Source organism: Somniosus microcephalus, chromosome 9 (assembly GCF_052327205.1).
Source record: "Somniosus microcephalus isolate GS21.2 chromosome 9, FLI_Smic_1.0, whole genome shotgun sequence".
NCBI classification, from domain to species: Eukaryota; Metazoa; Chordata; class Chondrichthyes; order Squaliformes; family Somniosidae; genus Somniosus; species Somniosus microcephalus.
In genome coordinates, this window is record NC_140995.1 from 229,675,351 (window position 1) to 229,700,641 (window position 25,291).

Consider the following 25,291-nt stretch of genomic DNA (forward strand, 5'->3'; position numbering starts at 1 on the left):
GCTATTCACAATCTACATCAATGATTTGGATGAGGGTACCAGATGTAATATATCCAAGTTTGCTGATGATACAAAGCTGGGTGAGAATGTAAGTTGTGAGGAGGATGCAAAGAGGCTTCAAAGGGGTATAGACAGGCTAAGTGAGTGGGCAAGAACATGGCAAATGGAATATAATGTGGAGAAATGTGAAATTATCCACTTTGGTAGAAAAAAATAGAAAAGCAGAGTATTTTTTAAATGGGGTGAGATTGGGAAATGTTGGTGTTCAGAGGGACCTGGGTGTCCTTGTACACGAATCACTGAAAGTTAACATGCAGGTACAGCAAGCAATTAGCAAAGCAAATGGTATGTTGGCCTTTATTACAAGAGGATTTGAGTATAAGAGTAAAGATGTCTTACTGCAATTATATAGGGCCCTGGTGAGACCACACCTGGAGTATTGTGTACAGTTTTGGTCTCCTTACCTAAGGAAGGATATATTTGCCATAGAGGGAGTGCAACAAAGGTTCACCAGACTGGTCCCTGGGATGGGGGGATTGTCCTATGAGGAGAGATTGAGTAGACTAGGCCTATATTCTCTGGAGTTTAGAAGAATGAGAGGTGATCCCATTGAAACATACAAAATTCTTACAGGGCTTGACAGGGTAGATGCAGGGAGGATGTTTCCCCTGGCTGGGGAGTCTAGAACCAGGGGTCACAGTCTCAGAATAAGGGGTCGGCCATTTAGGACTGAGATTAGGAGAAATTTCTTCACTGAGGGTGGTGAATCTTTGGAATTCTCTACTCCAGAGGGCTCTGGAGGCTCAGTCGTTGAGTATATTTAAGATAAAGATCAATAGATTTTTAAATATTAAGGGAATGTGGGGATAATGCAGGGAAAGTGGAGTTGAGGTAGAAGATCAGCCATGATCTTGTAGAATGAGGGAGCAGGTTTGAGGGGCCAAATGGCCTACTCCTGCTCCTATTATGTTCTTGAAAAAGGTTACTGGAAATAGTGGGGAATGTGGGTGGAAGTGTATGTTAATGTAAAGTATTTGTTCCTTATGTGTCTACAGGTTTTTAGTGTGCTGTGCTTTACCACAACTAGCAGTTAAGGCAGGGATTATAGCATAATTTAAAATGGAATTGGATAAGTATTCAAAAAATGTAATATAGAATCATGCAGGGGAACATGATTAGAGTAAATATATCCAGTTGAAGAGCCGGCACAAGCACAGTGGGCCGAATGGCGGCCATCTATACTGTAATGTCTGATTCTATAATGGGCTAGAATTTACTGTAAAAATAACAGTGAGGTTAACAGTGCACATCGTTCTTTATGTGCAAACCGGACAGCAGCTTCAGGCGAGTGCAGGTACACAGTTAAACACGGAAATCCAGAAGTTGCAGTCCGAGATGCGCCGCTCCTTCGTAAGCTGTGCGTAAATGGCGTCTTGCTCCCCATTCAGTTGTATTGAATGGCATGAAGTAGCTCTACTTGCATCGTAGATTGGCACTAAACTCGCCACAGAAAATTGGGGCTTGTCCATTTCAGTCTAAGTACCCTTTTTAATGGCTTGATAACTCTTAATTACTGCTAAACAACCTCTGGCACTGCAAATTAACTTTTGCAAGTGTGGAGTCGCATTCCTTCAGCTTTTAATTGTAGTTGGAGACTTTATTTAAAAATTCAAATTAACCTTCTTTTACTTTTTCTTTCTATTTCTGTCTCTTTCTCTCTCTCTCTTAATCCAGTCTTTCTTCCCCCCCCCCCCCTCTTTATTTCACCTTCTATACCTGATTTGACATTGAATTCAATATTCTAACTTGCACTTCCAGGTTCAGACTCTGTGCTGTTCATTAACAATTCTTCAATCTGATTGGTTAAGGAGATACACAGTTGCTTTCCCTGTTCACTCAGGTCCCAGGTGTCCTGTAGGGGGCGCTGCACCATTTCCACCTCTCACTTACAGCAACTTGCCATGCAAAAGCTCATAGACTTGCCCTTGCCCATTTAATTTCCAACAGTTCGTTCACCAGTTATAGTAAATTCTGCCCCAATGGATCTTTCAAGAAAATCAAAAATAGATAGGGACCATTTAATGCAAAATGCCACTTTGTACAGGTGGATGCAGATGATCTCTCCCTATGCTTTGACAGACTACTTTGTGAACCAATGCAGTACTAACCTGTGCTAATTCTCATATCAACAGAGGTACATTGCCCAGGTATTGCAGGACCCTCAATCTGAGCCCACGGGAGAAGATGACGAGCCAGCATCGCAGAAGGACACCAGGGAAGTGACTAACGAAGGAACGTTCCAGTCCTGCGAAGACAGTCTCATTGAAAACGAAGTTCACCATTAGTGAAAAATGAAGAGGAGCTTTTTTTTAAAAAAAAAATAAGACTGCACAGTTTAGGATCAGGGAACCATGGCACTACTGGTTCAATGAAAACCCCAGACTGTAATTACTAACCCGCGGTACTGTGTAGCCTATACCAGTACGATGCAATTTGCTAAACTTTTCCTGTATTTGTTTTGCTGATGGGAGGAACACAGTAGAAGTGGAATATGATGGGGTAGCTACACATTTTTACCTGCCCGACTAAACATTCAGCCATCATGTACATTTATATTAGTGGGAGAAAATTTGCTGCATCTCTAACATTAGTCCTAGGAAAGACTTCTACTGGCCTGCCACCGGAGTAGGGAACAAACAAGTGAGCCTGATTACAGAAGCACACATACTGTCACTGGGAGAAGGGTGGGATGAGAGAGAGAAGGAAAGACATTTGATGTGCTTTATCCTCTGTGAGGTAAAAGAGAATCACTGTGTTGCAAAATCCTTGCTGAAATTGACCCTTTTCTGATTCAGATCATGTGGACAACTAAGTACAGTAATATTGACCCAGCATGTGGGAATATTTGTAAGTATATGGTTAAATTTAAAAGTTTAAAAAATCAGTGGGGGGTTTTTTGTTGTTGCTTCCCCAAACCATTCTAAAGGTGATCAAACAGGAGCATTTTAAATGTGTTCTCGGTGCCAGGTGCCATCTGCGTGACTTGTTGGTTATGTAGGAGGAGGTGGCCTGTAGAAATCCTGCCTTTTCACCCAGGGTTTGAGATGTGCGCTTACTGTAGCGCCAAACTGTGCTGGACATTTTCTAACTTTTTTTAAAAATGCACACGGACGCAAATGCAGCTGCACTATATATTTGGAAAAAATTAAAGTTTTGTGTGCACAAAATGCAGAGAGTAATGGGCAAAAAGTCATTGGGTCTGTGGGTTACTGTGTAGTTCAAACAATCGCTGTTGGGACTGTGAAAGTGAGCTTGGGGAGTGCTCTGAAGATCCCATGCTGCGATTGCAGGCTTCCTGATGTGTTTGTACTTCTGTCATTTTTTCTCTCCCCTTGCAGCTTTCTCCTGGACGCATTGAGTACTGTTGATGGAGGTTGTGGCATATTTATTATAAATTCATTACCTATCCGAGCGACAAGTTCTCGGCTGGTGTGTTTGGGGGTGGGGGTGAGTTAAATCATCTACCTGGCATGTTCAAATCATATACAATTATTTCAGAACTAAAAGATTCAGATGCATGCAGCATTTCCAGTTGAGTATTTAGCAAATGTTTTTGTCTATGATTTTTGGATAGAGCTAGCTGGAAAAGTAACTGAGCGCCACAGCCGACAGCTGATGCGTTAAATAGCGTGCAAGGTAGCAAGGGTGGGTTGTCTGATGAAAAGGACCAGGTCTGAAGGTCGAGTCTGTCAATTGTCCTCTGTTTCCCCGCTACAGCGCATGTAAAAGTGAGTTGCCGCTGTTTGGTAGCACCTCCCAGATGCTGAAAAAAGTAACTCTAGATGAAGTAGCTGGTATACTTTTATTTATGAAAACATAACTACAGGAAAAGTTCTGAGATCCGGCACCGACGGGACCGGCGTGTTGCCAATCTATCAAAAGTGCCGGACATGCAAAGTCAACGTTGAAGCATACGGAGATGAAAACCTCCGTATTTGACAACAAACACTGTTGCTCAGCAACAGCTCGTAAACACTCGGCCCGTACCTTGAAGCGTCTCTGAAGCTGTTGCGAAGCTCCAAAGACGCTTTCCAGAACCTGCCTGTTAACAGAATGCTAGGAGAAGAACAGAATGCTAGGAGAAGAAAAAAAAAACTAACTAAAACGGCTGCTGATTTCTGCCGTTAGAGCAAAGTTTCCGGCCATACAACCTCCGGATAAACCAAAGTTTCCTGTAGTAACATCTCCCAACTAAAACCAGTACAGATTGAGGTGCAACCGTGGTTTGTCTTGGCGAGGGTATCCTCAATCAAGTGTGGCAGTATGGTAGGGAGCTAATTGGAAATCAAGATTATTAATGGTTACCATCAAGTTGCAACTAAAGAACAATCCGAATTGAAATAGTTTATTCCTCTCTCTCCCTCTTTCCTCTCTATGGTAACTGAAGTATCATTGTGATTACAGACCCGAATACAGTTGTATTTAGTCTAAGCTCCCCCCCGCCCCCCCACACACACACACACACACACACACACACACACACACACACACACACACACACACACACACACACACCCCGTGAACTGCATCACCCATCCTGATGAGGTAATGTTTTGCTGAAGTCTCTGCTTGCTGACGTTACTAGAGACTCCATTCCTCCTGAAGTAGGTTACAGAAAGAGTAAAAGTGAGACAATGGTTAGTCTGTCTGGGTGTGCAACGATCCTTTATAGCGGGAAATGTAACATTCCTTTGTAACGGAACCCTAACCCATTCACCAGTTGTACTTCCATTTTTTTTCTTTCCTGTCCAAACTTCATTTGCAATTTGATCTTGGAGGAAGTGCACATTATTGTTGAACAAAGTTTGCATCCTTGAATTTATATTAAATACTGTCTTTTTAAAGTGAGGTGGATAGAGAATTAAACTCTTCCCCATGATACTTGAACAATTTTCTGTATAGTTGGGGGTTAGGGAGGGTTTGTTGTCTTTATTATTTTCAGAGTTGTCAGAAGAAGCTATATGCTAGTCATTGGGATTTGTTTGTGCCAGGCTCTCACTGTCTTTGTAGTTGACTGAAAGGCAGTGACTCCAGGATAACTTTTCGAGTAGTGTGTTATGTTGAATTATAACACCGTGGAATCCGGATTAAACGCAGAACCCATTTTGCCAAGGCACCTAACACTTTGGGACTTCTGTACACTCTAAATTAAAATAGCAGGCCAATATGTAAATCTTCATGCTTCTTCCCTATTCAGTTAACCATTCACCAATACAATATGTTTGGAAAGCATGGAAATCACAAAGGCCATTTTGTGCAAGCCATTGGATTCCTACATATGTCACTGTCCCAATGGGGCATTTGACAGTGCATTGACTGCACCCAGCACATGGTGTGTTGCATTTGGGAGATCATTTTTATGCTTTAATGAGTTCTATATAATGGGAGTGACTGGGCAGGGGTTTGGTCCACTGCAATATTGTGCATGCATTTATCTAGTGACTTGACTGTATAACATTAACATTGACCTGAATTAATTAGATTGCCCTTGCCAGAAATTAAATTACCCTTGAGTTTCAGAATGTGAAATCCTGGTTGTACTGATTTCAGTATCACAGGGGTTAGCACCTGAGAACTACTGCCTATTAAACATGCCCTCTATTAACTGACATCAGTTGTTACGTACGTTCACATATACCCGAAAACAAGAATACATCATGGGTTCATTAAAGTGCATTTGAGTAAGATGTTGTTGTGGGATGGGGTTACATGTACATAGCTGAATGTACTAAAGTGCAAGTATTGTGTATATAATGTAATCTAATTAATATAGACCAGCGAATTGCTTCACATCCGTCCTGTGGTACTGGTGACACCATCTGCAGTAAAGTCATAAAATATTAATAGTTCATACCATTTGCAGCAGTCTATTAATGTTGTGGATATTTACTTGTGTCAGAACTTAAAAATCCTTCTAAAGGCAGACACCTCAGACACAGCATTCCTTGAGCACTGAACTCTGTGAGGAGACCGGCATCTGATTTGAAACCTCTACTGACATTCCCTTTCCAGAAGGGTCAGCTATAATTGTCTCCAGTTGGTGTTGCCTGGGATTCCTGGGCTAGCCTGGTAAACTGAGTAAGCAAGGAATCATGTTGATAATCCCTAGGCTGATGCAGATGCAGTAAGGGATCCCCCTCTGAGATTCAGATTTAGAATTGTTAGAACGAGCTAGAGACACCTTTACTCAACTTAATCCATGCTGCGCCTAACTTGGAAATGCTTGATCCTGAATCTGGGTGCAAAAGAAAAGTTCAATTCTCCAGTGCTGGCATCTCTCTTCAGTGAGCATAAACCCAATTAATGCACACTGAATTTTCTGCTGTTTGCTAGTTTTTTTCTTAATATAATAAACTTAGTACTGCACTTTAATTTATAGAAGGTGTCTCCCTTTCATGGTCAAGGGAGAAGTGAGTGATTTCCTGGTTGCTACTGGTCCATTGTAACTGAAAGTAATATTGCCTATAAACTCTACATTCCACAAAAAGAATGACTCCAATAACTGACTCCTTGATCATAGTCTCTTCACTTTTGGCCAATTCTCAATTCCCATTTGGTTTCCGATGTGTCCCATTCTAATCCATGAAAGGAATGATCATATTTCAACTTTTAAAAATACCCAAGAGACTTTTTTGAGCATTTATTATCTTGATAAGGAAGCTATTGGAAAAGTGTGATTCGGCAAGTGCTCATTGGATGTTTAGTATTTGTTCAGAAATACATCTATTGAGACAGCAATGTACTCCTACTTGGTAGAATTCCTTTAGAACGCTGGCTGTGATGTAAACTGTGTTGTTTATGGGTGTTGCTGCGCCCTCTAACATTGTCTTCATGTAATGAGCTTTATATTGTCTATTAGATCAGCCACATAAAACCTTAATGACATTCCTCTGCTCATCAAGTAAGACATTTGTTACGGGTCAACTGTATGTCTACAATGTCAAGTCAAATCTGCCTCCTTCTCTTGCCCCTTGATTTAACTGGTCTTTTATCACTGATCCACTGCTTTTTCTAAAATCTAGTGTCCTGCAGCTCAGGGCATAACCATCAAGATCTTGCTTTGCACAGGTGTGGAAAAGGGTTTGAATTCCACTATTGCCCACCTCCAATCTGAAGAACGGCGTACACCTGGGATGTTGACCTGAATTTCATTGCAAACGTGTGTTTCCTGTTTTTATGTCTGATTTCCAACATTTGCTGTCTTTATTCCTCCCATTTCTCTTCCTCCTTCTCCTCCTCTCGCCTCTTTCCCTATCCCTCGGGGATGGTGTGTTGTTTTGATAGTTCTGACTATATGGCATACTTTGAAACTGGCATGCCTCACCTGAGGAGAGGGTTGCGCGTAACCTGATCCTAGCCAGGGGTCTGTCTCAGAGGTTAAAGTGTGGTGGTTTCTTGCAGCACCAGCAGCAAGCTCCGATATCACATCACGATAGATTCCTGAAAACGCATGTACCCAAAATGTGTCAAACTGGCTCTGTTCCATGGGACTTGGTGCCACAGTGGGTTAACACGTAGACCTTTCATCTGAGGACTTTGGTTTGGACCTATCCAGACTGAGAAATCAATCATTTTCTTCCCCTCTCTTTTATTTTCTCTCTCGCTCTCTTTACCTGCCTCACTCCCTACCCTACGAGTTTAGGCAGCTTCACAACCTAGTTCTTAGTGAGCACAGGTTCACAGTCAAATTGACAATCTTAATTTAGAGAAGCCATAAGAATGGCAGGCATGGGGAATGGAAATGTTGATGCAGCATAGAGGTGCACTAAGGGGTAATATTTCCTCTGTGCTAAGTGCCATTTATTAAAAAACAGGAAATCGCCCCCCCCCCCCCCCCCCCCATTGACCTTCTGAATCCAGTCTGGGCCGAAAGGGCAGTATTCCATGTCCCCCGAATAAAGAGCACAAAATTCACCCACATATAAAGATTTAAATCGCAGAAATTGACTTATTACCTCATTTTAGAAATTAGTTAACGCTGTATCGTAACATCACCATTTTAAAACAGTGTTTGCCCTATGGAAGGCAAGCCCAAAGAGAGGAAAGACGGCCCGAGAGGGTGATTGCAGTTGCTGTTGACTGGACACTGTTAGCAGCAAGTGGTCTCAACTACTAACCCCTTGGCCACCACCTCAGTGCTCTAACTGATGGAGAGCCAAATGGCCTAGAAAGGAAAGGGAAAAAAATGGATGTTTGGGAGAACAGAGAACTTGTGCGGCCCACATGCATTAGAGCCCTCTTCAAATCCATGGCCGCCTTGCAGGGTTGAAGTTGCTATTAATGTATTGGTGGCTAGAGTTCCAAAAGGTAGATTAAGAAACTTATTTAACTTTTTAATTTATTAATGTATATAATATATTAACAAATTTTGATTGCACTGCGTTTTTATATTGGCGTCACTTGCCTCTCGGAGCTCCAGCCTCAGACAGTCAGAAGCCGTATTTGGTGGTTGCAATCTGCTGATGGAAAGAGGCTCCTAACTGCGGGCTCTTGCTTGTTCAGGAATCTCCTCTCCACTCAGTCCTTCACATGGATTGGAAATTGTCCAGTTAAAATAGTGGAAGTCATATTTTGGTGATGGGACGAAGAGAGAATAGAAAAAATACTGATTTTGAATATTAGAATCACATTACAGCAAACTGCAATTTGCCCAACCTGACTTAAGCTATTAATTATGTAGGAGTCAGGTCCCTTATACCCCACATTCCTTCGCCTAGAGGTTTAAATGTTGAGCCAATATCTCCCGAGCTGAAGTTCCCTACAGTTCTCAAAACTGAAATGATATTTAAACCTAGGCTAGTTTAGATTCGTGCTGTGTTTTTAAAGACCCTCGGATCATCATCATCTTCCTCCCTTCCATTTTTGTCTTGTGTGATTTTAGCTTCATCCCTTTAGCTCCCTGCTCTGTGTAGATCAATCCCTAAATGAGATGATGTGTAAGCGACCCATTTGCAGGCCTGCCTCCGTGTTGTCCTTGAGCCAGTCATTGAGCCCTCGCTATTCTCCAGATCAGCCTGGTTGAAATTAGAAATGCCCAAGAAGGGGAGGGCAAGAATCACATGAGGTAATTATCACACTACCAGTGCTGCTAACTACTGTACATTTTGGGAGAGTTCGCACTGGTATATGGGCTAGCTGAACCGTTCCAAGCCCGGTTCAGAATGCGATGGCAATGCTTTCTGAGGGCATGTGAGAAGCTTGGAGCGGAGCTGTAAAAGGATAATGTATTCAATCAAAGTTCAAGGGATGAAGTGGATTTCCATTTTGTAGGAAAAACATTTTCTCAAAAAAAAAACTATAGAGGAAAAAAAAGCTACTGAGATTAAATATGACTATTTAAAAAAAAAAACACACACAATGGATTTTTGCACGTTTAAATTTCTGTCCAAGGTATTGCATTGTTTGTGAAATCTCTTGTTGCTGTTCAGATGAAGTTCATAGTGCAAAAACAAGAAGCTGGAATCCTTCCTCCCCCTCCCCCTGAATCGCTATCATGCACAGGGTAATGTAAAAAATATATTTTGTCAGTTTAAAAAATGAAATTAAAAATTAAAAATCAGCGTTTCCTGTCAGTCACTATGAAACCTAGTTTAGAAAATATTTACTGACTGTAACAGCATGCAAATTATGTTTACAAAGTTTTTTTTTTAAGCTGTTCTAACTCTGTACAATAGCACCACTTCTCATTATGTGGAAGAGACAAAACATAAATTTGATATTTCCCCTTCCACCCCCAATGTGTTGTGTGTTATTTATAGTGTGTGTGTAACTACTGTGTGACAGTACATGAATGTGTATTGTCCATTGCTTCCCCCGTGCGTGCATTCTTGCACATGCATGTACTTCCTCTTGATCTAAATCTAGTGCATGGTCAGATTTATGCTTGCTTGGCCTATCTGTAATGTAGTGCCTCCTGCATGCAAGTCCAATCCAAATTGCTTGAGAGGTCTTTGCGCATTGGACACACCCCAATCACTGTCTAATTCCCTACTAGAGGTAAGGGTGGGGCAGATAGAGTCATAGAGTTTTACAGCACAGAAAGAGGCCCTTCGGCCCATCGTGTCTGCGCCGCCCATCCATCCCTGTCCAGTCTAATCCCATTTTCCAGCATTTGGTCCATAGCCTTGTATGCAATGGCATTTCAAGTGCTCATCCAAATGCTTCTTGAATGTTGTGAGGGTTCCTGCCTCTACCACCCTTTCAGGCAGTGAGTTCCACATTCCAACCACCCTCTGGGTGAAGAAGTCCCTCCTCAAATCCCCTCTAAATCTCCTGCCCCTTACCCTGAATCTATGCCCCCTTGTTATTGACCCCCCTACTAAGGGGAAAAGTTCCTCTTTATCTACCCTATCTATGCCCCTCATCATTTTGTACACCTCAATCAGGTCCCCCCTCAGCCGCCTTTGCTCCAAGGAAAACAACCCCAGCCTGTCCAGCCTCTCTTCATAGCTGAGGCACTCCATCCCAGGTAACATCCTGGTGAATCTTCTCTGCACCCTCTCCAAAGCAATCACATCCTTCCTATAGTGAGGCGACCAGAACTGCACACAGTACTCCAGCTGTGGCCTCACCAGCGTTTTGTACAGCTCCATCATAACCTCCCTGCTCTTATATTCTATGCCTCGGCTAATGAAGGCAAGTATCCCATATGCCTTTTTAACCACCTTATCTACCTGTTCCGCTGCCTTCAGGGATCTATGTACATGTACACCAAGGTCCCTCTGACCCTCTGTACTTCCTAGGGTCCTACCACTCATTGTGTATTCCCTTGCCTTATTTGTCCATCCAAAATGCATCACCTCGCACTTTTCAGGGTTAAATTCCATTTGCCACTTTTCTGCCCATCTGACCAACCCGTTTATATCGTCCTGTAGCCTGAGGCTTTCCTCCTCGCAATTTACCACCCCACCAATTTTCGTGTCATCTGCGAACTTACTGATCATACCTTTTACATTCTCATCCAAATCATTTATGTAGATCACAAACAACAAGGGACCCAGCACCGATCCCTGAGGTACCCCACTGGACACAGGCTTCCAGTCACAAAAGCAACCTTCGACCATCACCCTCTGCCTCCTGCCACTCAGCCAGTTTAGGATCCAACGCGCCAAGGCCCCCTGGATCCCATGGGCTCTTACCTTCTTGACCAGTCTCCTATGCGGGACTTTGTCAAAAGCTTTACTGAAGTCCATGTAAACCACATCCACAGCATTTCCCTCATCCACCCCCCTAGTCACCCCCTCGAAAAATTCAATCAGATTTGTCAGACATGATTTACCCTTGACAAAGCCATGCTGACTATCCCCGATTAATCCTTGCCTCTCCAAGTGGAGACTAATTTTGTCCCTCAGAATTTTTTCCAATAATTTCCCTACCACAGATGTTAGGCTCACTGGCCTGTAATTCCCTGGTTTATCCCTGCTACCCTTCTTGAATAATGGTACTACGTTAGCTGTTCTCCAGTCCTCTGGAACATCCCCTGTGGCCAGAGAGGTTCTGAAAATTTGTGTCAGAGCCCCTGCAATCTCCTCCTTTGCCTCCCACAGCAGCCTGGGATACATCTCGTCCGGGCCTGGGGATTTATCCACTTTTTGGCCTGCTAAAACCACTAGCACCTCCTCCCTCTCGATGCTAATATGTTCAAGTATGTCACAGTCCCCTTGCCCGATTTCTATGTCTGCATTGTCTTTCTCCATCGTGAACACAGATGCAAAAAATTCATTTAAAACCCCGCCTACCTCATCTGGCTCTACACACAGATTGCCACTTTGGTCCCTAATGGGCCCTACCCTTTCCCTGGTTATCCTCGCCCTTAATATACTTATAAAACATCTTAGGATTTTCCTTTATTTTGCTCGCCAGTGTTATTTCATGGCCCCTCCTCGCCCTCCTAATTTCTTTTTTAAGTACGCCCCTGCACTTTTTATACTCCTCTAGGGCTTCTTCCGTCTTTAGTCTTTTGTAACTGCCAAAAGCCCCCCTTTTATTCCTAATGCATTTTTGTATATCCCTCGTCATCCAAGGTTCCCTTTGCTTGTTGGTCCCACCCTTGACCTTTACAGGAACATGTTGGCGTTGTACTCTCTCTATTTCCCTTCTGAAAGTCTCCCACTGTTTTGATGTGGATTTTCCTATAAGTAGCTGCTCCCAGTCCACTTTGGCCAGATCCTGCCTTATCATATTAAAATCGGCCTTCCCCCAATTTAGAACCCTTATTTCCGGGCCGTCTTTGTCCTTTTCCATGACCACCTTAAATCTCACCGAATTATGGTCACTGTCGCCAAAATGCTCTCCTACTGACACTTCCACCACTTGCCCGGCTACATTCCCCAGAATTAGGTCCAGTACCGCCCCCTCTCTTGTAGGACTTTCTACATGTTGGCTCAAAAAGCTCTCCTGGATGCACTTTAAGAATTCTGCACCCTCTAAGCCTTTCACACTCTGACTATCCCAATTTATATTGGGGAAGTTGAAATCCCCCACTATTATTACCCTATTATTTTCGCACTTTTCTGAGATTTGCCTACATATCTGTTCCTCTATCTCCCCCTGACTGTTTGGGGGCCTATAGTACACTCCCAGCAAAGTGCTTGCACCCTTTTTGTTTTTAAGTTCTACTCATATGGCCTCATTAGAGGAACCCGCTAATATATCATCCCTCCTTACAGCAGTAATTGACTCCTTAATTAATATTGCAACACCCCCTCCCCTTTTACACCCCCCTCTGTCTCGCCTGAAGATTCTATACCCCGGAATATTGAGCTGCCAGTCCTGACCCTCCCTCAACCATGTCTCCGTGATAGCAACAATATCGTACTCCCATGTGTTCAACAACAACTTCAGTTCATCCACCTTATTTGCAAGACTCCTTGCATTAAAATAAATGCCTTCCAGCCCTGCCATATTCTCTTTTGCCTTCACATATTTGCTCTGCCTTCCCAGCTGACTTGGTTTTTCCCTCTGTATTTGGCTGTAAATCACCCCCTACTATAGCTCCACTCTGTACCCCATCCCCCTGCCAAGTTAGTTTAAACCCCCCCCCCCCCCCCCCACCCCCCCCCCCAGCAGTGCTAGCAAACCTCCCCGCAAGGATATTGGTTCCCCTCTGGTTCAGGTGTAAACCGTCCGACTTGTACAAGTCCCACCTTTTCCAGAAGCAGACCCAGTCCTGGCATCATGTTGTGCAATTGTCTTGGGGGTGGGGGGGGGGGGGTGAACGAGAAATTTTAATCCATTGGTAAATAATTTCTGAGTCTCGTTTCTGTGCTCCCAGCAGCTCTGCTTTTTACAGCTGTCTTACTCTTCACTTGTAACTGTGTGCAGATGGAGTCTGCAGCACAATACTGGCCCAAGTTCATCTCCAACTTAACAGTCTTGCTCAGAGGGGGGGGTCCCAAAGTATGAAAAGTGGAAGTCGTGCTGGAAAATTCTACGCTTGGGGCACATTGTTGAGGTGATCGAAAAAAAGCTTCATCCAACTCCTTCCTGTTCCTCACCCTGAGGGGGGTGGGTTGGCTGGTGTCGCACCATTGCTGCTTCTCAGCACAACATCCAGAGGTCCAAACCCTTCCACCCCTTTTGCCGAGCGAGGCCTGATGCACAAAACCTAAACTGGGCAGGGAGCGGGCATTTCACATTTGTTTTACTGCAAATAATTTTAGTATTGGGCGAGAACTCTGAAACCAATCCAAAGAACTTGGTTTTTGGCCCAGTCAAACCAAATGGGCCAGGTTTTGGTTTATTTGCCAGTTGCAGTATACACTACAACCTGTGCTAGCGAGTGTGTGTGGGGTAAAGTGGAACTTTGGGTTCTATTCCCAATGTTACCAGATAATGGTACATGGCACTCAGAACTATATGTACATACAATTCAAGCTGTAAGTAACTATAGGAGTAGACCATAGTACAGTAGTGTTATGTTGGATGTAGGTAACATGTTTATGCAATACATGCTAGACCTATGACATTTGAGTATCAGTTGATATGTACAAATCAGTTGTTTTAGTGCAGTACTGCTGTCATCGTTGCTTTTCCCATTTCTTTCCAACAGGATTCTAAGCTAGCAGATCTCCCATGGTGTTGTTCATGGGTAGTCTTTGCTCTGGACCACAGTTGTGATGATTAGCTACTAACCTGCTCAGTCCCTTTAAGCCCGTTGCTAACGATAACCAAATCCAGGCAAGTTGTAGGCGGCTTAGAAATTTCTGAGGTCAATCAGAGGGCACTTGTAACTGCTCGGACAATTCAGGCTCCAGGTCAGTGACTGACTTTCATTATATTTTAATATAAAGATTGTTTTGCATCTGTAACAATCTGGCGTGTGATGGACATGTGCTGGACCGAAGACTTTTCAATATATAATGGATGTGCTCCCTACCAAAAGAGGAGGAAAAATATGCCCAACCTTTTTGATCAAATTTCAAGGTATTCCAATGAGGGAAATCTTAAAAGTTGCCTCTGTCATGACGGAACGATTTTGTGTCTGATTTCCTGTTTTGGCACTGACTCTATACTGTTTTGCCATCTTGTGGAACTTGCAAAGTGTTTAAAGATGTTCAATAAATAGCAAAAATTGTAAAAACATGGGCTAAACATTTAATTTCTACATGTGGGTCTGCCCACAGGGCATCAATTCCACTATGGGTGCCCATATATATATGTTTTATAAAGCAAAGACTGAACTGTATTTACTATTCAAGTGGTTGTTCATGCCACTGTTCTCAGTCCACACATCTAAGCCTCCAATAGGCCATTGCCATCCCAATTAGACACGAGGCCCAGGTTTAACCCAGAGCTAGAATTGGGTGGGTTGGGGCTGAGGAGTGTGTCAAACCCCCCACCTTCGGCAGCGTGAGGCCCCGGCCGATTTTAAATTCAGGCCTCGACTGCATGGCCCCTGGCCAGTTGCCTGCCAAAAACTGACGGGCAGCAGAATATCAGGCAACAGGAGGGCGCTGGGAAGAACTGAAATCACGGCCCCCGGCACTCAGGTCAGACGTGGGGAGGGGGTTTCTGGATGGTCTCATGATCGGGAAGGAGGGGGGGGGAGTCCGAGGCAGTAGTGCGCCTCGCCCTGCAAGGAAAGTAAAAAATTAAAAAAAACTTGCCTTTTTGGGCCTCTTCTGGCCATGGCTCCTCTTCCTGTTGTCTTCACCTGGTGGGAAAGCCACCAGTTCAAATAGCAGTCGGGCCCCGATGAAGTCATTGGACCCCGATCTGCATACACACATAGAACTAGAGAGGAAATGAGCTTTCACACAGCGGGTTGTTAAAATCTGGAATGCACTACTTGAAAGGGTGGTGGAATCCTGATTCCATAGTAACTTTCAAAAGGCAATTGGGCATGTTCTTGAAGAGGACTAATTTGCTGGGTTATGGGGCAAAAGCTAGAGTGTGAGACTAAATTGAAGAGCTCTTTCAAAGAGCCAGCACTGTTGCAACAGGTCGAATGGCCTTCTGTACTCTAAGATTCTATGGGAATTAGAATATAAGAAATAGGAGCAGGAGTAGACCATTTGGCCCCTCGAGCCTGCTCCGCCATTCAATAAGATCATGGCTGATCTTCGACCTCAACTCCACTTTCCTGCACTATCCCCATATCCCTTGATTCGCTTAATATCCAAAAATCTATCAATCTCTGTCTTGAATATACTCAATGACTGAGCCTCCACAGCCCTCTGGGGTAGAGAATTCCAAAGACTCACCACCCTCTGAATGAAGACATTTCTCCTAATCTCAGTCCTAAATGGCCGACCCCTTATTCTGAGACTGTGACCCCTGGTTCTAGACTCCCCAGCCAGGGGACACATCCTCCCTGCATCTACCCTGTCAAGCCCTGTAAGAATTTTTGTATGTTTCAATCAGATCACCCCTCATTCTTCTAAACTCCAGAGAATATAGGCCTAGTCTACTCAATCTCTCCTCATAGGACAATCCCCCCATCCCAGGAATCGGTCTGGTGAATCTTCGTTGCACTCCCTCTATGGCAAGCAGATCCTTCCTTAGGTAAGGAGACTAAAACTGTACACAATACTCCAGGTGTGGTCTCACCAGGGCCCTATATAATTGCAGTAAGACATCTTTACTCTTATACTCAAATCCTCTTGTAATAAAGGCCAACATACCATTTGCTTTCCTAATTGCTGTACCTGCATATTAACTGTGATTCGTCCCTCTGAATACCAACATTTCCCAACTCTCCATTTAAGAAATACTCTGCTTTTCTATTTTTCCTACCAAAGTGGATAACTTCACATTTCTCCACCTTATATTCCATTTGCCATGTTCTTGCCCACTCACTTAGCCTGCCTTTATCCCCTTGAAGCCTCTTTGCATCCTCCTCACAACTTGCATTCCCAACTAGCTTTGAATCATTAGCAAATTTGGATGTATTACATTTGGTCCCCTCATTCAAATCATTGATATAGATTGTGAATAGCTGAGGCCCAAGCACCCTGATCCTTGCGGTACCCCACTAGTTGCAACATGTCAACCCAAAAATGACCTGTTTATTCCTGCTCTGTTTTCTGTCTGTTAACCAAACCTCAATCCATGTTAGTATATTACCCCCAATCCCATGAGCCCTAATTTTGTTTAATAACCTCTTGTGTGGCACCTTATCGAATGCCTTCTGAAAATCCAAATACACCACATCTACTGGTTCCCCCTCATCTATTCTGCTAGTTACAACCTCAAAAAACTCCAAACATGATTTCCCTCTCATAAATCCATGTTGACACTGCCCAATCCTATTATTTTCTAACTGCCCTGTTACCATGTCCTTAATACAGAACAAACGGGAAACTGTTCAACCTCCGTCGCCTCCAGTCCAAATCCAAGGTCGTCCCATCCTCTGTCATTGAATTACAGTATGCTGATGACGTTTGTGTCTGTGCACACTCGGAGGTCAAACTCCAAACCACCGTCAACACCTTCACTGAAGCGTATGAGAGCATAGGCCTTACACTAAACATCCGTAAGACAATGATCCTCTATAAACCTGCCCCTGCCACACAGTACTTGCTCCCCCCACCCCGATTATCAAAATCCACGACGAGGCCTTGGACAACATGAACCACTTTCCATACCTCGGGAGCCTACTGTCGACAAGGGCAGACGTCGATGATGAAGTTCAACACTGCCTTCAGTGTGCCAGTGCAGCCTTTGGTCACCTGAAGAAGAGTGTGTTTGAAGACCAGGACCTCAAACCCGGCACCAAGCTCATGGTCTACAGAGCAGTAGCGATTCCCGCCCTCCTGTATGTTTCAGAGACATGGACCATGTACAGCAGGCACCTCAAAGCACTGGAGAGGTACCACCAACGCTGCCTCCGCAAGATCCTCTAAATCCATTGGCAGGATAGGCGCACCAACGTCAGTGTTCTCGCTCAGGCCAACATCCCCAGCATCGAAGCTCGGATCAGCTCTGCATGCCTGATACGAGACTCCCAAAACAAGCGCTCTACTCGGAGCTCCGATGCGGCAAGAGAGCCCCAGGTGGGCGGAGGAAACGCTTCAAGGACACCCTCAAAGCCTCCTTGAAAAAGTGCAACATCCCCACCAACACCTGGGAATCCCTGGCCCAAGACCACACAAAGTGGAGGAGAAGCATCCGGGAAGGCACCGAACACCCCGAGTCTCTTCGCCAGGAGCAAGCGGAAGCCAAGCGCAAGCAGCGCACGTCAACCCAAGCACCCCACCCACCCTCCCCTTCAACCACCGTCTGCCCCACCTGTGACAGAGACTGTAGGTCCCGCATTAGACTGATGAGTCAACTGAGAACTCATTTTTAGTGTGGAAGCAAGTCATCCTCGGTTCCGAGGGACTGCCTAAGAAGAAGAATAATAATAGATTCTAGCATTTTCCCTACTACTGATGTCCGGCCAACTGGTCTGTAGTTCCCCGTTTTCTCCCTCCTTTCTTAAATGGTGGGGTTAATGGAGCGTGATATTAGTGGGTTAAGTTTCCCAGCTGAATTCAACTACCTGCCCATCTGGTGTCTGCCAGCTGGGCAGGGGTTAAATTGCCCCAAAAGTGTTCAAATTGGAAAAGTGTTACTGAGGAGCTGGTCTCTTGTGGATCTGTGCAGCTATCGAACTTGAACCAGGGCACAAACATCAAAGCACACAAAAAGGTCTTGCAGGAGAGGAGGCATGAAAATTAGTTTGGGGGGGGGGGGCGCGCGAAGAAAACCCCCCCACAGTGCCCTTCAACTGTTGTCTTCACTGCCATTTGAAAGACTGGTTGGTTAATATTCCTGCTTCCTCCATCTGAATGAGAAGCCGATCTAGAATTGGGGGCCGTAGGCTAGATTTTACAATTGCACCTGCTTCAGAGTGCGCATTGATAATTGTCTGCTCTGTGTGAACAAGTTGAACATTGTCTTCTCAAGACAAGCTTATTAACACTTATGACCTTGGTGATACCCACCTATCTTTCTTCTGTAGAAGCTTTGAGCTTTCCTCCATTACAAATGGTCATGTCTTTAGCTTGGTAATGGCCCATTCAAATTGTCTCCAGACAAAGCAGAAGCTCAATTGCAGAGTTGCCCATTGTGGTAAACCACTGTTAACTCTGTACAAGTCCGGGCATGTCTCCACCCCTAAGCCCGAGTATAAAGGTGACTCACCACCCTTCCCCCGGGAGCTCTTAGGATGGATCCACTAGCAGAGGCATGCTCCAGTTCTTAGTCAATAAAAGCCTACTTCGTATAAGTTCAACTCGTAGTCTTTGGTGTTGTTGATAGTGCATCACCCATCTGTTGTTGCACTAGGGGTATATTAAGGTATGGCAAAAACTTGAGTCTTGCACCTTGACGCATTTTCTTTTGGCCTACCAATACTTATTTCGGCTCAAAGGTGAATAGTCACCAGCGTGAGGTACAAATGAGGGAGCTGCTTCAATTGTAACCTCAGTGTAAGTGAAAATTGGGAACAAGAATTTTGGCCACAATCTGACCCAAATGGACACATTTTTCACCCTATAACCTGTTGAGTATATAAGCTTGTATTACATTTTTCTGGAAGATATTGCAACTGGTAAATATAGGAACTGGTTTGGTCAACATAGAATTTGAAAAAGAACTGGCTCATGTTCAATAGTAGAGATTGGTGGCTTAAGGAAGTCATGGAATTGGGAGTGAAAGTGCAAGGCAAAAGTGGGTGGTAATGGGACAAGTAAAGAAACAAAAGATGGGTCTAGGAGGTGTAGATGGCAACATCAGAACCATTACCAGCACCTGCTCGCTGAAAAAATTGGAGCAGTGGTTATGATCTGAAATTGTTGAACTCGATGTTGAGTCCAGAAGGTTGTAAAGTGCTTAATTGAAAGATCTTAATTGGAACAGTGTAGGAGGCCTAGGTCAGAGTGGGACAGGCAATTAAAACGGCAAGCAACCAGAAGCTTGGTCGTACTTGCGGACTGACTGAGGTGTTCAGCAAAACTGGATTTGGACCTACAGCAATCTTACTCAAAGAAACCGTAGGGTAAGTGGTGTGTAAAATGGGCAGCAAGAGTGCTCTTTTGAAGTTGGGGCAAATTCTGGTTTGCAAAAATTCTAACTATTTTACACCTTCACAACACTGAGCACAAAATTCACCCCAACCCCCAGCAGGGAAAGGTAACATCACAGCTTAATCTAATAGCTGTCCAGCCTATCCCTTGCTCTTATTTCTAAATTAGCTTAATTTGCATGATTACTTCTACAAAGAGCAGAAGGAGCTTCAACGTACCTAAAAATGAGGTGCCAACCTGGGGAAGCTGCAACACCGGACTACATGCATGCTAAAAAGCGGAAGCAGCATGCTATAGACAGGGCTAAGCGATCCCACAATCAACGGATCAGATCAAAGCTCTGCGGTCCTGCCAGATCCAGTCGTGCATGGTGGTGGACCATTAACGGGAGGAGGAGGCTCCATGAATATCCCCATCCTCAATGATGGTGGAGCCCACCCAGTACATGAGTGCAAAAGACGAGGCTGAAGCGTTTGCAACCATCTTCAGCCAGAAGGGCGGAGTGGATGATCCATATCGGCCTCCTCCTGAGGTACCCACCATCACAGAAGCCAGTCTTCAGCCAATTCGATTCACTCCACGTGATATCAAGAAACGGCTCAGCGCACTGGATACAACAAAGGCTATGGGCCACGACAACATCCCGGCTATCATGCTGAAGACTTGTGCTCCAGAACTAGCCGTGCCTCTTGCCAAGCTGTTCAGTACAGCTACAACACTGGCATCTATCCAACAACGTGGAAAACTGCCCAGGTGTGTCCTGTCCACAAAAAGCAGGACAAATCCAATCTGGCCAATTACCGCCCCATCAGTCTATTCTTAATCATCAGCAGTGTGATGGAAGGTGTCATCGACAGTGCTATTAAGCGGCACTTACTCACCAATAACCTGCTCACTGATGCCCAGTTTGGGTTCTGCCATGACCACTTGGCTCCGACCTCATTACAGCCTTGGTCCAAACATGGACAAAGGAGCTGAATTCCAGAAGTGAGGTGAGAGTGACTGTCCTAGACATCAAGGCAGCATTTGACCGAGCGTGGCATCAAGGAGCCCTAGTAAAATTGAACTCAATGGGAATCGGGGGGGAAAACTATCCACTGACTCGAGTCATACCTAGCATAAAGGAAGATGGTTGTGGTGATTGAAGGTCAGTCATCACAGCCCCAGGACATCGCTGCAGGAGTTACTCAGGGCAGTGCCCTAGGCCCAACTATCTTCAGCTGCTTCATCAATGCCCTTCCCTCCAACATAAAGTCAGAAATGGGGATATTCGCTGATGACTGCAGTGTTCAGTGCCATTCACAACTCCTCAGATAATGAAGCAGTCCATGCCCGCATGTGACAAGACCTGGACGAAACATAGAAGATAGGAGCAGTAGTAGGCCATTCGGCCCCTCGAGCCTGCTCCGCCATTCAATGCGATCATGGCTGATCATCCAAATTCAGTACCCGGTCCCTGCTTTCTCTCCATACCCCTTGATCCCTTTAGCCTTAAGAAATATATCCAACTCCTTCTTGAATATATTTAATGAATTGGCCTTTACTGCCTTCTGTGGTAGAGAATTCCACAGGTTCACCACTCACTGGGTGAAGAAACTCCTCCTCATTTCTGTCCTAAATAGCCTACCCCTTATCCTTAGATTGTGACCCCCTGGTTCTGGACTCCTCGACCATCGGGAACATCCTTCCCGCATCTAGTCTGTCCAGTCCTGTCAGAATTTTATAAGTTTCAATGAGATCCCCTTTCATTCTTCTAAACTCCAGCGAGTACAAGCCCAATCGACCCAATCTCCTCTCATACGTCATTCCTGCCATCCCAGGAATCAGCCTGGTGAATCTTCGCTGAACTCCTTCCATGGCAAGAACATCCTTCCTCAGATAAGGCAACCAAAACTGCACACAATACTCAAGATGTGGTCTCACCAAGGCCCTGTACAACTGCAGCAAGACATCCTTGTTCCTGTACTCAAACCCTCTCGCTACGAAGGCCAACATGCCATTTGCCGCCTTAACCGCCTGCTGCACCTGCATGCTTACCTTCAGCGACTGGTGCACAAGGACACCCAGGTCTCATTGCACTTCCCCTTCTCCCAATCTATTGCCATTCAGATAATAATCTGCCTTCCTGTTTTTGCCACCAAAGTGGATAACCTCACATTTATCCACGTTCTATTGAGCAGAAGCATGGCAGATACAATCACCCAACCTGTCTAAATCATCCTGGAGTTTCTCAGCATCCTCCTCACAACACACACGCCCACCCAGCTTTGTGTCGTCTGCAAATTTGAAGATGTTACATCTAGTTCCCTTGTCTAGATCATTAATACATATTGTGAATAGCTGGGGTCCAAGGACCGATCCCTGCGGTACCCCACTAGTCACTGCCTGCCACGTGGAAAAAGACCCGTTTATTCCAACTCTTTGCTTTCTGTCTGCCAACCAGTTCTCTATCCAAGTCAATACCTTGCCCCCAATCCCATGTGCCTTAACTTTACAGGCTGATCTCTTATGCGGGACCTTATCGAAAGCCTTCTGAAAGTCCAAATACACCACACCCACTGGTTCTCCCTTATCTATTTTACCAGTTACATCCTCAAAAACTTCCAGTAGATTAGTTAAGCAAGATTTACATTTTGTAAATCCATGTTAACTTTGTCTGATCCTGTCACTGTTTTCCAAGTGCTCTGCTATTACATCTTTTATAATGAACGACGTTCAGACTTGGGCTGATAAGTGGCAGGTAACATTTGCGCCACAGAAGTGCCAGGCAAAGACTATCTCCAACAAGCGAGAGTCTAACCACCGACCATTGCTGAATCCCCCACCATCAACATTCTGGGGGTCACCATTGACCAGAAACTTAACTGGGCCAGCCACATAAATACTGTGGCAACAAGAGCAGGTCAGAGACTGGGTATTCTGCGGCATCTCACCTCCTGACTCCCCAAAGCCTTTCCATCATCTACTAGGCACAATTAAGGAGTGTGATGGAATACTCTCCACTTGCCTGGATAAATGCAGCTCCAACAACACTGAAGAAGCTCGACACCATCCAGGACAAAGCAGCCTGCTTGATTGGCACCCCATCCACCACCTTAAACATTCACTCCCTCCACCACCAGTGTACCGTGGCTGCAGTGTGTACCATCTACAAGATACACTGCAGCAACTCACCAAGGCTTCTTCGGCAGCACCTTCCAAACCCGTGACTTCTTCCACCTAGAAGGACAAGTGCAGCAGGCGCATGGGAACGCCACCACCTCCAAGTTCCCCACCATCCTGACTTAGAAGTATATCGCCGTTCCTTCATTGTCGCTGGGTCAAAATCCTGGAACTCCCTCCCTAACAGCACTGTGGGAGTACCTTCACCACACGGACTGCAGCGGTTCAAGAAGGCGGCTCACCACCACCTTCGAGGGCAATTAGGGATGGGCAATAAATGCTGGCCTTGCCAGCGACGCCCACATCCCATAAACAAATTTGAAAAAAACTCTGGCTGTTCTTCATCTGCCAGCCCTCCAGGATTGCCCTGGAGTCTCCTGGAGGAACTGAAGACTAATCTCCAGGACACTGCTGCGAGTGACCTCAGGAGAAAAATCATTGGGATAATACAAAATTGTTTTTTTTTTTAATTTAAAAAAAATTAATTCTTTGGACAGTTTGGTTATGAATAAAAATGCGATGTGGAAAAAAGGCTGTTTGGCTGACGGTCAAAAATCACTCAGGTAATGAGTCTATTCACTTTACAAGTGGCATGGGAAGGTGGGGCATCACAAGTACGGGCATGTTGGGTGACCAATGGCAGGAGGTCTCATGATAACATCTCCAGGAATATATCCAACCAGAGCTGACAACTCCTATGACTCCCTTAGTCAACTCATCTGACACCGGACTTGGGAATGCCTGAGGCTGGGAAAACAAGCATTTGAGACGGTGCTCAATTTCCAGAACCAACATCCTTTCTCCTCCTCCATCTCAGAAGAAAATTGTTTCTTGTATGACCAATAGACGTCTTTGGTTGTCGAACTGCATCACCTATCTAGCAACGTGCATTTGTTTGCATCCCAGTCTTTTGCAGCTGCATGTATCGACGGCCAGTGATCGTTTAAGACTTTTTAATTGTGGCGTACGTATATGTTACATGATCGTCATCAAAAATAACTGGACAGTTGAAGGTAGCCCAGGAAACAAATGTTATGTGTCAGGCAGAGGTCAGTGGGCATCAAAGGAAAGGCTCTCCTAGGTAAACAGCATCCATACCAGTCAGTTTTAAATTTCACTGATTTATATTGTCTGCTTAGAGTATCCTGGCTCACTTAAGGACTACAGAATTACCCAGTCAATACTTAATATACCTCCATTAAGGTACCCATTTAACCGCTCATGGTCTCTAAACTGACATTTCTATGATATTCCATTAAACCTCTCTCGCCTGCCAATCTTTGGCTTCATAATTAAATTGGGATTGTTTATACAGGTAGACTATCCTTTATCCGAAAACCTTGGGACCAGCTGTGTTTCGGTTTTTGGAATTTTTCGGATTTCAGAAGGATTTCTGACAAACACAGCTTGTAAACACTCGGGCCCTGCCTTGGAAGCGTCTCTGAAGCTGTTGCTAAGCTACAGAGACTCTTTCCACAGCCTGACTTTTTTAAAAAAAATGCTAGGGGAAGAAAAAAAAACGAACAAAACGGCTGCTGATTTCTGCCGTTAGATCGAGGTTTCCGGCTCCCCCTGCTCCGTTTCTGAATTCCTTGACTTAGCGGGGGTCTGGGGCTAGACTGCCGCCGCCAGTTGTGGGAAAGCCGGATATTGGCTGACTCCTACACTAAGCTGGCCCGCAAATCAGGTCGGGGGGGGCGGGGGGGAGAAGACGACTATCGGACGGGCCGCTGTATTGTTGGGTTCACTCTCCCGGTATACCTCCTTCACACTGCCCAGAGCTCGGCCTGCAATCTCCTACCCAGGAGGGAACGCAGTGATCTCTGCCCTGCTCACAGGGAAAGGCAGAGCTCCCGGACCACTCCTGTCATGTTTGGCGCCGCTCTGGTCATGTCGTGCGCACGACTTACGCTCCACGAAAAAACTTTCGGTTTATGGAAGTGCAGATAAAGGATAGTCTACCTCTATGTCCTTTTTTTTGTAAAGTTATGACTAAAATTGAACAATTTCTTCTGTGGGTTTTATGTCTGGGATTAAGGGGAATGAGAGGGAGATGGTGTCACAGCCCAACCGTGCTGTGCCGCCTTAAAATGGCACCGATTTAAAAGCCGGGAGAAAGAGGCCAACTGCTTGTGCACGTGCTGTAGTGAGGTTACGCAGCATTCTTAACCCATATCTGCTCCACGACACAACCAGAGAGAAACTACAGAATGAATCCATTTGGAACGTGTTTTTAAAAGAAAATGATATTCTATAATGGTACCACTCGTTAATGGACTGAACTCCCGTACCATACGATAGTGGTGGAGAAATAAAAGGGTTCATGTACCCAAATGCCACTTTTTAAAAAAATCACAAGTATTAAAAACAAATTAGCAAAAAAAAAGTTTCCTATTTTATAATGGCTACTGCAGGGTCGGGTTCAAGTAAATGAGCCGTTTAACACTTGTCCATTCCTCTTGTACCAAAACAGAAGTGTAACAGTCCCACATGGTTGGCAGTCCAATGCTAAAGCTCAGGCAGGTTTCTAGATCTCACTGGCTCTAGTATCCACAAAA

The 25,291-nt window shown here is 44.8% G+C and overlaps 2 protein-coding genes across 2 annotated transcripts in view; one reads left to right on the plus strand and one right to left on the minus strand.

Moving 5' to 3' along the window:
• Positions 1-9,790, plus strand: part of LOC147113104 (mechanosensitive cation channel TMEM63B-like) — a 241,547-nt gene extending 231,757 nt beyond the window's left edge. The window contains exon 25 of the mRNA XM_085997977.1: positions 2,193-9,790. Within this exon, the coding sequence (XP_085854103.1) occupies positions 2,193-2,345 (153 nt within the window). The 3' untranslated portion in view covers positions 2,346-9,790. The remainder of the gene's footprint in view (positions 1-2,192) is intronic.
• A 13,881-nt stretch (positions 9,791-23,671) lies between these two features.
• LOC147113105 (mechanosensitive cation channel TMEM63B-like) overlaps positions 23,672-25,291 on the minus strand; it is a 67,040-nt gene continuing 65,420 nt past the window's right edge. Inside the window, 1 exon segment of the mRNA XM_085997978.1 lies at positions 23,672-25,290. Within this exon segment, the coding sequence (XP_085854104.1) occupies positions 25,261-25,290 (30 nt within the window). The 3' untranslated portion in view covers positions 23,672-25,260.